This window comes from Fulmarus glacialis, unplaced genomic scaffold, assembly GCF_000690835.1.
Source record: "Fulmarus glacialis isolate BGI_N327 unplaced genomic scaffold, ASM69083v1 scaffold50435, whole genome shotgun sequence".
Classification (NCBI taxonomy): domain Eukaryota; kingdom Metazoa; phylum Chordata; class Aves; order Procellariiformes; family Procellariidae; genus Fulmarus; species Fulmarus glacialis.
Genome location: NW_009213395.1, coordinates 34,707 through 51,412, shown reverse-complemented (window position 1 = coordinate 51,412; position 16,706 = coordinate 34,707). Strand labels below are relative to the sequence as shown.

At 39.0% G+C, this 16,706-nt stretch overlaps 1 protein-coding gene across 1 annotated transcript; it reads left to right on the top strand.

The window, feature by feature from the left end:
* The first annotated feature begins 4,053 nt into the window (after positions 1-4,053).
* CD274 (CD274 molecule) lies at positions 4,054-11,789 on the top strand. Its single transcript, XM_009578161.1, has 7 exons — positions 4,054-4,108; positions 4,777-5,127; positions 5,595-5,876; positions 7,129-7,239; positions 9,718-9,768; positions 10,704-10,769; positions 11,767-11,789. The coding sequence occupies exons 1-7, from the start codon at positions 4,054-4,056 to the stop codon at positions 11,787-11,789; spliced, it is 939 nt and encodes a 312-aa protein (XP_009576456.1).
* The last annotated feature ends 4,917 nt before the right edge of the window (positions 11,790-16,706 follow it).

Here is a 16,706-nt window from a genome sequence, read left to right as displayed (position 1 = left end):
CGAGGCGTCCGCGGCACGGGCAGCTGCCGCGGCCCCCCCGAGGCTGCTCTGGTCGTACGTCTTGCTGAGGAGTACCCAGTGACAGGCAAGGCTGAGATACTTGTCTGGAAAATCTGTTGCAGAACAGGGGTAAAACAAACAAACGGACAAACAAAACCCCACCAACTGCAGTATATAACTATGCTGTCAAACTTGCGTGCGTATGTATAGATGTGTGCTTATATATAGATGTGTGTGTGTGTACATATACAGCAAACAAAAAACCCCCAACCCCCCAAAAAACTGCCCTGGTCTTATATTTGCTACTAAATACTTACATGGAAAAAGCAACTCTGTGACCTCAAGGCAAGGAACGAAAAAGGGGAAACTAAATTCATGACATTGAAAGCTAGCTGCATCAATGGCTTCTCACAGTCAGTATTTTACAAATTTGTTTCAGTTTCTTTTTGTTGCATGTTTTTTTCTGAGAAAATATCATTAAACCTGTTTTTAAGCACAGAAGTAATCAGTGGAAATTAACCTTCATCAGTCTCACCTATTGCAGAAATCCACCCCCTCAACCTCCTAAGGTAGTTTCAGATTATTAGAATCTAAATGTTACATTCAGCTATTTCATACACCACTGTCTTCATGTTCCTCACACACTTCAAGTAAAAAGGTTAACTCCTACCATTTTTCTGTATTATGCATTTTTGCTTTCATGACAGATACTGTGAGTGGGCTGTCAAGTGGAATGAAGAAAAATACTTCCTCAAAACTTTTAAGCAGTCATTTCACAGTATTTAACTCTTCTGAGAATCTCAACCCTTTTTTGAGATATGCAAAGACAACATAAGTGGGTGAACTTACACTGAAGCATATGTTTAAAGTTGTATTTTGTGCTGTTGACCAGGTAATCCGACTACTGTCCTCAAGTTAATGTGAGTACAGAGTACATCCTTTGGCTTCTAATACTTGGGTTTTTTTTCTGTATTCTTGAATGACTTCTAGAATCAAGAAAAAGAAAAAGACAGTGCTCTTTATTTTTTGCTAAGCTAATGCATAGGCTTAACAACTCTTCTTGTACTACACCGTGGCAAGGCAAGGGGCCTTCATTGTGCTCTAATCTTGGCAAGAGAATATCTGTTCTTACCGGAGACGGGTAGGCAATGCTCTTCCCATTACTCCTACTTGCAGACATGAGTAAGTTGTGTAGAAATTTCCAGTTGTTGCTAACAGCTCTTTCGCACCGCTTGAGATTAATACTGTAGAGACCCTGTGAGTTTGTTAGATGGATGACTTCTTGCTACCGGTGTTCCAAGGACTGTTGCTCACATATAGCTTTGATCAGATGACATGTTTCTTAAAATGCCTGTGGCATTTTATGTACTAATTTTTTCAACATTTCTGACTCTGGTTGCAGTGAACCACTGTTAGCAATAGAGAATTTTCCCTAGTGGGGAATTTTCCAATAGTGGGGAAGTTTCCTAAAGAAGTAGGTGGAGTTACATCAACATTTAAGTTCTGTCACAAGAAGTCTTTGGGCAAATAGTTCTGTTTCTCCTGTCTTCTTCATTTGATTGTGAGGGAAACGTACAGCAGCAATACTGAAGAGCATTTTGCCCAGTGAATATCTTTTTGCTTTTATAAAACTGTGTTTGCCATAAATGTCAGAAGGTGGCAGGAGGAGAGAAGGGGCATTGTGGTAGATTCTGTAAGAAAAATTGTGAGAAGATTGCAGCTTTGGTAAAGACCTTTCATTGGCATCTAGGTCTCGAGCTGCTTCTGCTGATCCAACCAGGGGATCCTTCTGCTCAGCGTGAAACAGGAGAAGGGTCTGCAATGGTTATTGCAGCGGTTTTTTTCACGCACATCTGGATTTGACCCGGACCTACTTTTTTTCTCTCTGAAAGTGAAAAATTGATTGCAACAGCAGACTTTCTCAGTCTTGAGGAATTTTGTAAGTAATAGTCATACTTCTTTTGTGTGTAATAAGGCTTGTTTTCGTCTACAGTGGGAGAAAGCATGCAAATTAAAGTTCAGCAATTGCAGGATACAAGCACAGGTCTTAGAACCGTAAAAGCTTACTTGGTGTCATCTGTCTTCCAGGAGTTAATCAGAACACCTCTCCTGGAGTTCATACCGACGTTCAGATTTCTTGACAAAAAAGTGGGTATGGGTTGCATGCATGGGTATGGGTATCTTTCCGTGACTGTAGTGCACATGCTATTTGTTCTGAGCAGTTTCTCAGCTACAACCTCTACTTTTAAAAAAGTAGAAAGTATTTTGGGGCTGAGTGTGCTACAACTCTGGTCATTCTGGCATGGGGAGCGCAGGGAGGTGCACACCTATACCCATGAGTCTCAGTGGCTTACTCTTCTGCAGGCTTGCCTCTGGAGTAAGCGTGATCAGAGCGCACTTGTGAGATTGGTATGCCTCTAGCTTGTTTGAGAAGCTTTGTTCTGGAGATTAGTTGGTGCTCTGGACTGCTTGCTACTCAAGCAGTGGCATCATGATGGAGGCACTCTCAGGCGTGCACATCACCAAAAACTCTTAGGTACCCCCAGGATTAGGCAGCAGTTTGCTAGTGCTTTTAAGAACATCACTTGTGGCTAAGGATGGGTACCTAACCACATTAAGAAGCCTGGGGTTTATTTACCAGTGAAACACATCTTTCACCCTGAGAATCTTATTTGTGTTTTCCTGTCCCTGTTAGCAGAACATCCTTTTGTAGTTGCTCATGCCTGCCTAACAATGTATTCGATTAACTCCCTTTCTCAGCTCCATCTGTGTTGCCTTCTGCACACCTGCTATTGGGATCAGGCAGCAGCAATCTGAGGAAAAAAGCAGCCTGAAGCAAATTCTTACAAGGACTTTAAGTCCCATAAGCCAGAACACTGTAAAGGTACATGTGTCTTATAATTTAGGACAATGTTGTTACTTTATTATCATCTTAAAGTTGACAACCAGAGAAAGAAGGACAAAACATCTTACCAAAAATTGTAAGAGTCAGAGTCCAGGTAGAGTTTCATCAGTTAAGAAACATGATGGGTATTACAGTTGCCTAATTTCTTACGCAAATGCTGAAACTACCACTAGAAAACAGTTGAAGGCAATCTTTCCTTATTTTTGTGGCTGTTTGGGTATCCAAAATGAGGACTTTATTTAGATAAAATTCTACAGTTCTCTGTACTCATGAAAGACTTCCATTACAGTGAGTTTGAATTTTTCTTGAGAGTAATTTGAAAAATGATGGCAGTGTTTGATACTAGTATTGCTTGACTTAAAATACACAATTAGCAAGTGCAGTGGTGGTGTGTGAAGGTTAAGTGTATGAATTGACATTAATCAGTGTTTTATAATGTTAAAGTGTTACGTAGGAGTATAAAAGCTATGTCAATAAAAAGGGGAAAAACTTCTGACAGAAAATTGAAATAATTTACATGTTCAGAGGTAATGCAGCAGAAATTCAAGAAATTTGTTGGTTTTGTCACTGTTTACAAAGGCACTATTGTGTACATACTCATTAAGTGATTAATTACCTCATGAATTCTGTTCACAATATATGTAACTTCACGAGCCCCGTTGTAAGTACTGTGAGACCAGGTGTTATAAAACAGGGTATGTTCACAGTATGTTAAAGAAAGGCAAACAGGTGGGGAAGGACTAAGTTCTATTGCTTCCACTGAACGCGTATGGAGAACTCCTCCGTTCTCCTCCTGGCAGGAGCAACACTCCCTGCTACAGTTTAGGGGAACAATTGGGTATTTGTGAGTATTTATTTACTAATTGTCAGATAGTGATAAAGCATACATTTTGCCAAACCAAGGACAAATGTTTGAAGCAAATAAAATTAGATGTTCTTCCTGGACCCATGCAGGAAGCTTTCTGCCTGAGCATCTACTGTAGTTAAAGGTGCAATTTTGTCATGTTTTCGGCTAGAGTGGAATTCAGTGCCTTCTGTCCAGTTCTTTGTGTGAAGTGGCGACACAGTGTATTTTACAGTGCAAGTTATAAAATGAGTGGATATTTATATTTGTCTATTATTTTATCATTTTAGGTTCTATCTACGTCATGGAAAAGCCTTTGCTTTTGTACATATTTTTATTCTACTGGCATTTCCTAAATGGTAAGAAGCTGAGTCGTAAGAAGCAGTAGAACTGTATAATGTTCATGTATAAGCACAGAAATGTTAATTTGTCAGTTTTCCTTCAGGTGCTAGTGTTTGGGGTTTTTTTGTTAATGTTTTAAATAAAAAGGTCTTAGCATGCTTTTACATTAAACTAGATACATGTGCTTAATATGTGTGCTTTGATACGGGGCCAGGTTGAAACCCCTGTCGGTGTTTCAGCGTAGACACCATTTCAGGCAAGGTACTGTTCGCATTGAACAAAAAGCTTTCTTGGCACTGTCAAACCTGGGAATTGTCGTGTATTCTTTTACATTGTGTGTAAAAACAATTGACATTTATATAAACAGAACACTCCCATCCGAGGCACTAACAATTGCCTGTTACCGTGGCAGTGTTCTGAAAGCAACAGCTGAGGGGCTGTGCACACACGTTCACCTATTTTTAGTACAGCATCACACCGTGTGTGTGCACAAAGCAGGTGTTTGCAGGTATAAATAGCCCAGTTTGTCCCAAAGTTGGGGAAGTGCATGCAAAAATGTTTAACTTTTCTGAACAGGGCAGATACTTTTGGTGCTTAAAATGTCCTTTGTATATGGTAAGACATGACTTCGAAGATTAGGCTTATAATTGGAAAATTAAGTTTTCTTCCAAATCTTGTTTTTCAGCTTTATTCACGGTTGAAGCTCCCCAGTCACTCTACACTGTGGAACATGGGAACAATGTGACCATGGAATGCACGTTTCCAGTGAATGGGAAACTAAAGTTTAGAGATTTAAGTGTCAGCTGGGAAAAGAATGATGAGTTAAAGCAGGTTTACGTACTTCTCAAAGGAGAGGAAGACTTTGAAAGTCAGCACAGTGACTTTAAGGGAAGAATAAGATTGCTGAAAGAAAATCTGAACTTGGGACAGTCTCTCCTTCAGATCACGGATGTGAAACTCAGAGATGCCGGGGTTTACCGCTGTCTTATTGGCTACGGGGGAGCTGACTACAAGACAATCAATCTGAAAGTTAAGGGTGAGAGTGCTACTGCAGGAGATTCAGTGCTGTCTGATACTGTTAAAAGATTTCAGAGGAGTCCCTGAAGTAAGACATGTCTGGTTTAACATTTAAAGAAACCTCTCCAGAGACAGGAGCCACCTCATGGCCATTGCACAGCTGGATAACTTTGTGTCTCTGTCTAGGCTGAATCCATGTTCTGTCCTTTATTTCCCATAATGATACACGAGGAATGGTGTTGCAAAAACCATTTAGACAGGACAAAGGCCACAAAGCTAATGCAATTTTCTAAAGAGCGTAAAAAATGTAATAAATCCTGTATCTTCAGTTACTATGGAGAGACACAATAGTGATATTTACTTTTCCTGTCACGAGTATTATTTACAAAATCCAAGCTGATGTACAGAAACTTGGAAAAGGTGTCTGGCTAATATATGCTCTTCTTCTAGCTTCCTACTAGTAATCATTTTCTTCCACTTGTTTAGCTCCTTATAGAACTATAACCCAAGGAGTGGTGAGCACAGGAGACAACAAATGGAAGTTGACATGTCAGTCAGAAGGATACCCACAAGCTGAAGTGATATGGCAAAACAGAGAGTATGAAGATTTGACAGATAAGGCAAACACAAGTTATGAAACTGGAAGTGATCAGCTGTATCGTGTGACAAGCACCCTTACAATCAAAAGTCGGACTGATGAGATCTTTTACTGTGTATTCTGGAATAAAGAGCTGCAAGAAAATACATCTGCCATTTTACACATAGCAGGTAACATTTCTAAATTTCATTTATGGTAATACACTTCAAGGTACTATGTCATTTTGTCCCAGTTGAATCAGCCATGATTTGTTTCTCTTTCCTATCTAATTTTAAAAAGGCTAAAAAGAAATACCTGTGTTGTTAAGTTTTGCTATTAGTGTACACTTCCACCATACTAACATGTTCATCATGCATGTGTGGATGGAGTTCAAGGATAGGATTTTTGCATGACCTGCAGTTATGAGAAGATTGAGTCTGAGTGTTAAAAAAATTTCCATTATCTGAAAAGCATGTAACTCGGAGCCTAGAAATGAAACCCTCCCATACAAATTAAACACACCTTCCAAGAACGTTCTGTTTTGCTGACGAAAACTGTCAAATAAATTTGAACAATATGATCTTTTTCTGCCACTACAGCCTTTGCTTTGAGCATATTTAAATTCAGCAAATTGTACACAGGTTTTTTTTTCTCATAAAATCTGAATTGAAGGAAGGTGCGTGAATGGAGAAGACCAATACAGTTTCTCATTAGACCTTTTAACTGGGCACCACCCCTACTGCTTTTGCTTTTGGTAACTCTTTTAATTTCTGCATTGTACCCTCGTATGTTTGCACAAGCTTTCAACCAGACTGGAGACCTGATCCAACTCAAAAATAATTTTCCTGTTTATGAGACTGTTACTTGGTCAGGTCATTTCTCTGGTCCTGTTCACCACGCAGTTTTAAAAACGCCTGTGCTGGCACTCTTTTTGGGACTGACAAGAGGAGGAAACAGGCAGCTGAGAGTGAGAAAGCCAAGTCATCCTCTCAACGAGTCGTGAGCGGGCAAGTTTGGTTTTAACAAGAAATGCCTCTGGGATTCAGGGAGGCCACTTATCCTTTGCGTTCAGAGCTTTACCAGATGAAAGGGACTCTCCGTTTTCTTTCTCAATCAGCTCTTTCCTGTAGTCCTGATGGGAAACTAGGCAAGATGTAACACTTTGTACCTTGGTGACAAGCAGGATTTGTGACAGGAAGCAAAGGCACTATCATATGGAATGCAGGAAGCAAAGATAAATATGAATACGTTCTATCTTTTTTTCCTTTATTGGGATAACGAGGTATGGTGAAGTGCACCGTCAGCACCTGACCTTAGACACAATCTAAAATGCTGTTATCATGTCTGAACTGCTCATAGCAAAAATAGTATGGTGAAAATGAAAGAAAAAGGGAGAAGTTATGCAATTACGTAATGTCTTTCCCCCATTTGTTTTTCTCAAAGATTCAGCTGATGGAGTTCTGTGGACTGAGAGCAGACGCTTTGTTGGAACAATTCTCATTGTGACTGCTTTCTTTGGATCAGTGCTTCTATTTATGCTCTGCGTAAGAAAAGGTATTCAAATTATTTATTTTAGTGTATCTCAGTTATTATCAGTCTGTTCTGTTAATTCATCCTCACAGATGTGGAAGTCTGCCTTAGATCTGTCATCCTGAAACCACCATATTTTTTACCACATTGTTTCTTTCTTTTTCTTTACTTGACGTAGTTAAATACTAGCAAGTTAGCAGAGTGGAACAGGATGTCAGCCCCTTGCAAACCACTTACCCATGCATCTCTATTAATTTTTCTTATAGGTAACAATGTAAAGCAGGAAGATTAGTGTCTAATCTATTCAAACACCAAAGCACAGCTTATGCACCTACTGGAAATGGAAGTTTCCTATTCTGTGTCCTCCCTTTTGATTGGGGACCGGAATGCTCCAGGGCACTGGAGCTTTTTTAGGGTTCTTTTCCCTGCATTTTCTCTGAAAAGTTTCACTGAACTGTGAGCACATGTTTTTTTAAGTGATCTAATTGTTATGAATTCTACATATATCTTTATTCTGGTTAAAACACTTTAAAAATGGTGGACTGCATATGAACTGATATGTGCAAGGCTTTGAGTCTGAAAGATTTTTTTTCACAAAAGGGAATATTCCCACTGTGGCTTCATACCACTTGATTCATTTCCTTGTTAAGTTTTGAGCTTTTTCAGTTCACTTCACTGACTTTAATTGGACATTTTCAGCATCATGGTATGCTGAAGAGCTAAATCATTGGTGGTAATTTGTTTTCACTTGCTAGCTAACCAAAGAAAAAACTCGGAGAAATAATTTTTAGGGTATCTGAGCATGAAAAGAATACGGTTTGCCCCCAAATTAAAGAAAAAATGTTTGAAACCTTTGTGTTGCTTAACGTGAAATAAATACTGTTACATTTTTTCCTTTGTTTGATTGATTGTGGGGGTTTTTTGTTTTTTTTTTTTTTGTTTTTGTTTTTTTTTCCTTGGAGAGAAGGTAGGTGTGTTTGAGGATTTTATATTCAGGGGTATTTTTCACTCTTCATTTTAACAGTTACAATAAAGTCATGCAGATCTCAGAACATCCATAGGACTCATTTGAAAATGTCGAAAGGAAAGTGTTTTTGCTGAACATTCTGGTTTTGGCCAGAACTCTTCCTCTGTATAACAAATCTGTGGATTTTTTCCAAATAACTTTTTGAATTTTTTTTTGGTCAAGTTGTCTGCAGAGAAGAAGGACAAGAAGCATGGAAGCTGATACAGTACTCTTAGCATTATAATATCATACTGGCATGACTCTGTAAATTATTACCAGAAATGCTCCAAAAACCTGAACAAGATAGTTGACTAAATGCTCCTGTCGAAATTCTTGAATTTTATAGGAGAAGTAAATGTGTGTAGCTAGCATGAAACTCAGCTGGAACTAATGCAAAGGCTAGTTGTACTGCCTTTTCAAGTGGTATCTCAAAAGCTTCCACAATAAGAGAGGTGTACTTTCTGAGGTGGTATAGCAGAACTGTTGGTTTTCCTGTCTGCCAGCTCTCTTTTCCACAGTGAAAACCATAAACAGCCCTAATTTCTGTCTGGAAATTACACAAAACCATCTATAAGCAAATTCTACACTGAGCGTTCGTGTTCAAGTTCCATAAAATAAATACAAGATAGAAATAAATGTGGATATTCAGTGTTTTGGTCACAAACTCATCTCCTGCATTGGTGCTATGGAAACATGTCCTGGGAGAAGTGTTCGTTAACAGGCTTGCAGGTGATGCTAACAGGCTGCAGAAGGCCCGTAGATAACCCTGCATGTACAAGAATATACTTGTCCATAGAACATGATAGGAATAGGAGCAGAACATGAAAGTGGAAGAAGGGACAGCAAAATCCTTGACTTCTCAGAAGATTCCCATCTGGGGATTTCAGTGAAGGTCAGAAGTTTCCTAGGCTGCTTGAGTAACACTTACTGTTTGTGTGTGTACATGATAATGTATATACATGTCATGATGTATGTGATTATCATGATTATGTTATATATGTGTGTGTGTGTCATAAACAAGTTGATTCAGAAGCTAAAGTAGTAGCAACAGGTTTTTCTTTTAAAACCCAAGCTGTCCTAGATGACCAGACAAGTGATTCTTTCAGAATGGAACCTCTCTGGAATATGGGCTTTTTCCCCTCAAAAAGCACTGAGAATGTGATCCCGTTCTTGTTCCCTGTTGCCCAATATGTTCAAATTCTGGGTGAAAATATACAAGGGAAAACAAGTATTTTTCACTAACGTTAGGGTGTAGTATCAATGGAGTTCTGGCTTAGGAACGAGGAAAGGAAATTGGAAAGGAAACTGGAAAGGAAACTGACAGACTGGGGACACTGGAGAATATATTTTAAAGCCTTCAAAGACATGGAGTGTTTTGAGAACCAGTGATTACACTATGCTAAGTGTGCCCTTCCCACCAGTGTGCTTAAGCCCCCATTAGATCTAAAGTAAGCATTTTGTTTTCTTTTTGATTTTTCTCTCTTATTTTCTTTCAGCTAGAGCAAATAAGGACAACAGAACACCTGTGGCTAGTTCATCAATAGCAAGTATGTACATATGGCATAAATCTAGCTCAGTGTGATTCTTGTGGAAATAATTGCTTGAGAATTTACTTTATAACGGTGACAACCAAATGCAGATTTACATTCAACTTTCATTTTGCTTTCTACTTCTCATTTATGTAACAACTATTGAAGAGTGACTTTTCATTACTATGTCAACTTCTTGAAAGGAAAACGTGAAAGAAAAGCATACTTGTTCCAGGAGCAGACACAGTCCTGATATGCATGAGAAAAGGACAGAGTGGTGCTGTGTTTTGGAAAGTCTGTGATAGGATGGGACGTGCTCCCTGGAACATATGCCTCAGAATGGCAGCACATCCTGGTATGCAGACTCTGTGCTGCAATTTGAGCCATGTTGGCATGATCCTGTGTTTTCTCCAGTATTATAGCGTGCATTTGAGGGTCTTTGTCACAATATTGAGGACAGAGGGTTTGGCCCTGTTAGGGTAAATACAGGAATAAACTTTAGGTTCCCTAACAGTTTCTTTTTCCTCCTGTTGAGGTACTGATGCTATTTGCTATGAGCAAAGCTGAGTGAATGGCCAGTACCACCATGACATTTAGAGTGGAGAGAGTTAATATTTACAGTGGGAGAGAAGAGATTAAAATCCTTTAGCTTCTTCTCATGATGGCTCATGGTGGTTTTTTTTTAATTTCTTGTATGGTTTTATTTGGAGACTGCTTCAAATTAAATCGCTGTGTGATAGTTAGTTCATACTGGCAGTTGGGGCTTTTCCTAAGAAAACCTCTCTTGAGAATACTTGCCCAAAATGGACACAACATTTGGTATTAATCTCTTCTCCCGATCTGGATTTAAGTCGCACAGTTCCTGGATGGCCAGCTTTTAACAAAGATTTATCACTCTATGAAAAGTTTAAGCTATGTTGACTGTTATCTGTATGTATGTCGTTTGCTTAAAGAGCTGTCAAAAGATAAGGATACACATGACTGCATAGATGCTTCTTTTGAAGATGAAGAGCTGAAATGTAAGTATAAATGATAAAGGGAAAAATAGTAGAAAATTGCACATAGCAAAAATCATCCGTGATCATCAGAGCCTTGATTCATGGCTGGTTTATTTAGTCCCTTGTTTCAACAGACAGAGCCTTCAAGAGAAGAACAGCCTCCCTTTCTCTGTCTTACAAACTCACCATCATAACTCATTGTGTACTGGGAGTTATGTCAAATAATTAACCTGGTTTTAAAAACAAAAAGAAAAGCCATGCAAAGGAAAATGTGATGTGGAGATATATAACAACCCAAATTAGTCTTTTGCCTAGCTCACACTTTTGCTACAGAAAGAGTTGTGCCAGCACAACTGAAGGAGTGGTGATGGCAATGGATAGGGAGACCTTAACCCATCACAGCCGCTCAAGCAAGTCTCAAGCCATGAGATTCTGTCTCAGCAAAGCAAGAAAATAAATGATCAAATCTCTGAAATCTCTGAAACATACTGTGGTATGGAACAGAAGGGTGAAGTTACTGAGTTTTTCTTTCATGGTCTCGCTGACTTCTAAAGCACTTGTATTAATTACATCCCGAATCCCCTCGCCCGCTACACTTCACAGTGTAAACAGAACAAAGGTAAGCCTGCTGGTCCTGCAGGTATAGATCTCCAAGTCAAAGAGTTAGGGCCTGGGGATATGCTGCGAGGGATACCGACAGATAGAGCACTGAATGTATTTGAAAGACTTTAAAAGATTTTAAAAGAATGGGGGACCTAAGCCACAGTAATTTCACCGTTTTTGCTGAAGAGCATTTCCCACCAGTGTGTTTGAACTACCACTTTATTTCCTCCCATGATCATATTCTTTTTCTATTTGACCTTTTAATTAATTTAATTTTAGATCTTTAATTTTGACAATGAAGGAAATTTTTTTGGTACCTCCAAACTCTAGGAAAGAGCCCCAAAGCCATGAAATGTTCTGTGACTTTATCGTTTTATAATTTGATAACTTTTTAATATCATTTTTCCTTTTACAGATATGCAAATTGAGAAGACCTAGAGAAAGCAGAGGAAGCTTTTTTCCTCTGTGGTGAAGATTTGACAGCTCAGATGTTCTGTGTTCTGTCTAATAAGGGGGATATTAATTTTTTGTTTTTATTCTGTGACGGCAATCTTCTTCCATATCGTTGTAACTCAGAAAAAACTGCAATGAAGTTAATAGAATTATTATAGCATAAAAAGTCCTTGGATTCAGGCTTCTTTATATGTGACTAGCTATGGAGGTATTTATTTAAATATCCAGGTTTCTGCTTTCTCAAGTTTATGCACTTTCAGAGACACATTTAATTAAAAATATCTTTAAGGTAAAGCACTTTAGGTCTATGACCATCATGAATTTCATATCTAGTTCTTGAATAGGCCATCTTCTGGCTTGCTTGCTTTATTTTTTTTTTTTCCCACCTGAGCTCTCGGTTCCTTGCAGAGATTTTATTTTCCAGCTTTTGAAGAATTTTTTCAATACTTTGATCCTTATAAAAGTAAGGGTGCAACAAGATGCTATACAGACAGGGCATTTTCCGTCCTTACTGTAGATCTTAAAATAACAGATACTCACAGCTAAGCCTGAAATAGATACTGTAACCCTCTTGGCAACTATGGTTTGGAAATTATTAGATAATACTGAACTTCTTGACCTCTTTCTCTGAAAAGTGCTTTGGGGATTTAATTTCCGTGTGATATAGCTGGTTAATGAGCACTACTTGGTTACTGCTCATTACTCTTCTGATTCGCCATTTGGGAATAATGCAACTCTTCGGATGTTAAGGAAGAACAGCTCTTGATTTGGACTGCCTGTTTGTTCATCTTGGGAATAGAAGAAAGAGAACCTTCTCACCTCTAGGACATGCTCATGTGATTACTTACGAAATGCTGAGGGAACATGCTCCTGGATCCCATTTCTTAAGCTATTGCTTTGTTAGATTTTGCTAGGTGCATAGCTTTTTTTTTGGTCATACACAGGTGAAAAATATTTATTACAATGCTATTCACAATTATATTTTTTTAATAAAATATGTTTTGTTTTTCTTGTGTTTTTTCCTGCTGTCTTTGACTTGTCAATAAGTAGTGCTAGCACTACTTGTGTTTTTTCTGGGAAAATCAGGTATCTAAGATTTGGGTGTAGAATAGTGTCTACACCCATGTCATCCCTCTAATGGCTCTCACAAATAAGAGACAGGGGAGATCTGGAATCTCATTGGACTCAGGTTTTATTTTTCAGTTTAAAATAAATGAGTCTGTTGTGCAGTCCTAAGGATGTGAATGCAGCCCTCAGCCCAGGGCTTCACTGCTGGCAGTATTTGATCCAGCTACTGTAAAGTTGTGTTTAATATATCTCAGCAAGCTGCCCTATATAGTAGGATAGAGAAATGCTTCTTTTAAGCATAAAGGAGATGATAGACCTCAGTTAAATAAAATAGTTACTATAAAGTGATTTCCCTAATTCATTTCAGAGCTTGCATATTCTGATACTGATTTTTGCTGTTTGATTCTTCAAGGATGCTATGTGAACTTGAACGTTCCCTCCTACTTCCCAACATGCTTTTTGAGGCCACAGTCCAGGTGTCACTGAATGTGATGGCCAATTTTTAATTATTCCTGCAGTGCAAGAATGGCTTTGGAAATAAATATTAGGGCCATTTGTAGAAAAAGCACTGACTGTCCTCAAGACACAAATGTAGTTTCATATCGCCACATAAATAATTTCCCTTCCAGACAACCTCTTCATTTTCTACTTCCTCTTTGAGACTGCAACAGCTGTTTGCATATTAAAGTAAAAGTGAAAAGGCTACTCCTTTTAGTTACTATCAACCTTCCCGAGGCAGTGCTGTTAGTGCACACTTACTATCATGGAACTGAAGTTGGTGTCTTTATCAAGCTCCACCGGACAACAGGAACTGTTACATTTATCTTTTCCCAGCAGGAAAAAAGGTAAGTTACTGTTGACAGTGCTGTATATCAGATGAGTAAGTTAATGAAGTGAGGGGATATAGATATATTTTTAAATTCTGTAGCTGAACCCTACCATCCATAATGCCAGTGTTTGAATTCCTGAGTGGATGATAGGAAGCTTGAAATTTTGCTGCTTCATTAGAAAAGTGGGATGTGTGGTGGATAACAGATGATGTGAAAAGAACTGTCCTCTCTAAATAAGCTCTACTTTATATTTATTTGACATCCTAAACCAGAACTTGTTTAATCTAATTTTAGTAATTTTACAAATTAAGCTTTCAGGATAAGCTAAGTATCTGTGCTTCATTTTTATGAATACAGGGAGACAGGCCCACATGCTCATCCTCCAGTGCCATGAGTTGTTTTGGCACAATTACTTTCCATTTGTGACAGAGGGAGAATACATACCTGACTGAAAATACGACACATTTAGGTCATGAGAACTAGGTGAGAGGAAATCCTTCCTATCCTAACATAAAAAATGTAGTAAAACACCATATTTGTAATAATATTTTTTCCTTCAGTTAACACTTTTTGCACGCTACTTCAGTGTTTTTGGCTATCTGGCAAATGAAATCCAGCAGGAAGCTAGAGCAGACTCAGCTTCAGGAAGCTGCATTTTGCTTCCTAATGGCCAAGCATTGTTAGATGCCCAAAAGTGCTCAGAAAAGCCTGGTTCGTGTGCACAACCTAAATTGGCTTATTGGTATTTGAGTTCAGACTCATTAATTTGAAAAACGTAATTATGAACCAGTCGGATGGCCTGTTCTGTGATGTGGCATTTAATTTTGTAGGATATGAATGCTATTACTAGTAAGAATTACATTAAAGAATAACGAATAATAAGAAAAATAGAATCATTGCTATTGACCTGCAGGATGTGCATGGAGGAGCATGCAGGATGTGTGTCCCTTTTCCCTTTTGGCCAAAAAAGTAACTTTAATGTCCTTGAGTGACAGGTACCAATGGTGCATCTTCCAAGCATGAGCTGACCAGCAAAATGGCAGAGATGTTAACAGTGGAACTTCTGCTTTTGCAGGTGTTAACAGTGGGACTTCCGGTTTTGCAGCATCTTCTCCCCGATTCCTTGTCACCCTCTCTGTGTTTCTCTGGTCCTGCAATCTAGGTGATTGTCCCAGCCAAGTCCCTGCCAGGTACTGCTGGGTTGATGAGATGCCCAAGGCAGGTCGCTGAGTCTTGGGCAATTGCACTGAGCTTTCTGTCTCCCTGTCCCAAAATAGGAACACATGAAGAAAACCTATTGTAGCCAGAGCTGGCTCAGAATAAGTAGAAGATGGTGATGGTGACTGTGAAGTAACTTTGGGGTGCCTTTTCTGACAGGTGGGAAGAGAACAAGGAACACTTTTGTTTTCCTTCCAGAAGAAGTCTCAATACCTGCAGGGAAACTAGACACCTAGACGCAGGGGAGGTAGAGATTCCTCAACAAACAAGCGAGGAAGTTGTGGATGGGGTAGGCACGTAAAGGGCTAATCAGAAGATAGGGAACATAGCAATCAACAAAACAAGGCTTCCCTGAGGACTTTATGCAGGTGGAGAGTCTTCCTTGGTAGGACACTGGTATTCTGCAAAGGCATTTGCTAGGAATCACCATGACTCCAGCTGGGACATCAATCTTTTACAATGTCTCTGGTAGAGGGTTATCTCCTGCCTTTCCCACCTCAAAATGCCTATGGGCTCTGCATGACTTGCACATCATTCATATTTTTCTGCCTTTTTCTTTATTTTACCATTAATAAATCTTTTTAAAAATGTTATTAATTGCAATGTGTGTTTGCATAAATATTTTTCCCTAAATAGACTATTTGTCTTAGTATGAAAGGCCACAAAGCAAACAAGGCCTTTAAGAGTTGGTGGCAGGTGGAGGGTGAAGAAGGAGTTAAGAGAAACAGTAGGCATAAGCATCAGTCAGGAAGAAGTGCCTTAGGAAAAGTCAATTCCCCAACTCTCACATACTTACAAAAAGAGCATGGATCTCAGTTTGCTTCCATCTTTTCCCCTTTGCTTTTACTGAAAGTGTTAGGGCATCAGGCAAACCTGATTTTAATTGTAAATCATAGATCAAGCTCAACTCTGGCCCTATGGACTTTTCTCTCTCCTTCACTTGTCCAATCATCCAAACCATTGACTTCTGACAGCTGCTAAAGAGGTCACTGGAGTTTTTCTGGAAAAAGGTCAGGCTACCAGGAATTTACGTGATAGGCCTGTACGTGGTAAGTTTACTGAGAAGAAGAAAAGTAGTATAACACTGGTTTTGTTGAGATGAATTGCTCTGCACCAGGAGACATGATTTCACGGTCTGAGTCAGACTGGAACTGTGAGGCAGGCAATCATCATACATTGTCCGAAACCAGCCAGGATTCATGGGACTAAAGCCACAACCATTATTTCTGTGGAGCTAGAGCACAATTCTCCCAAGTGATGAAGAACTGACTGGAGACAAAAGGGTATGTGTGTCCCACCTGTAGCACCAATGCATCTGAGAAACCTGGGAAGAGACCACTGTATCCTCTTTTATGTCTCCCACTCATGATGTGGTCATAAATTAAAAGATAGAGTGATGAACTGCAGTATGGAAGTAAATAGTACCTAGTAACAGTAAAATGCACAGAGACATCCATTGATGTTTAATAGAATATAACACTTCATGTTGGAAAGGAGCTCTGGCACTCACCTGTCCAACATTCCACGCAAAGCAGGGCCAACTTAAATCCAATTGCCCAGGCTTTGTCCTGTCAAGTTTGGTATATTTGCAAGGGTGGAGATTCACAACCTTGCTGGGCAACAGTGTTTGCCTACCCTCATTGTGATTTTTTTTTTTTTTAAATAATAATATGTATGTAGATAAAAATGAACAGGAAATGTGTTCTGCAAATGTTAGGTAATCTCTCAAGGAATTCTTGTAAAATTAATCTGATGAAAATTAAGAAAATACAACTTGGTGGTTTCA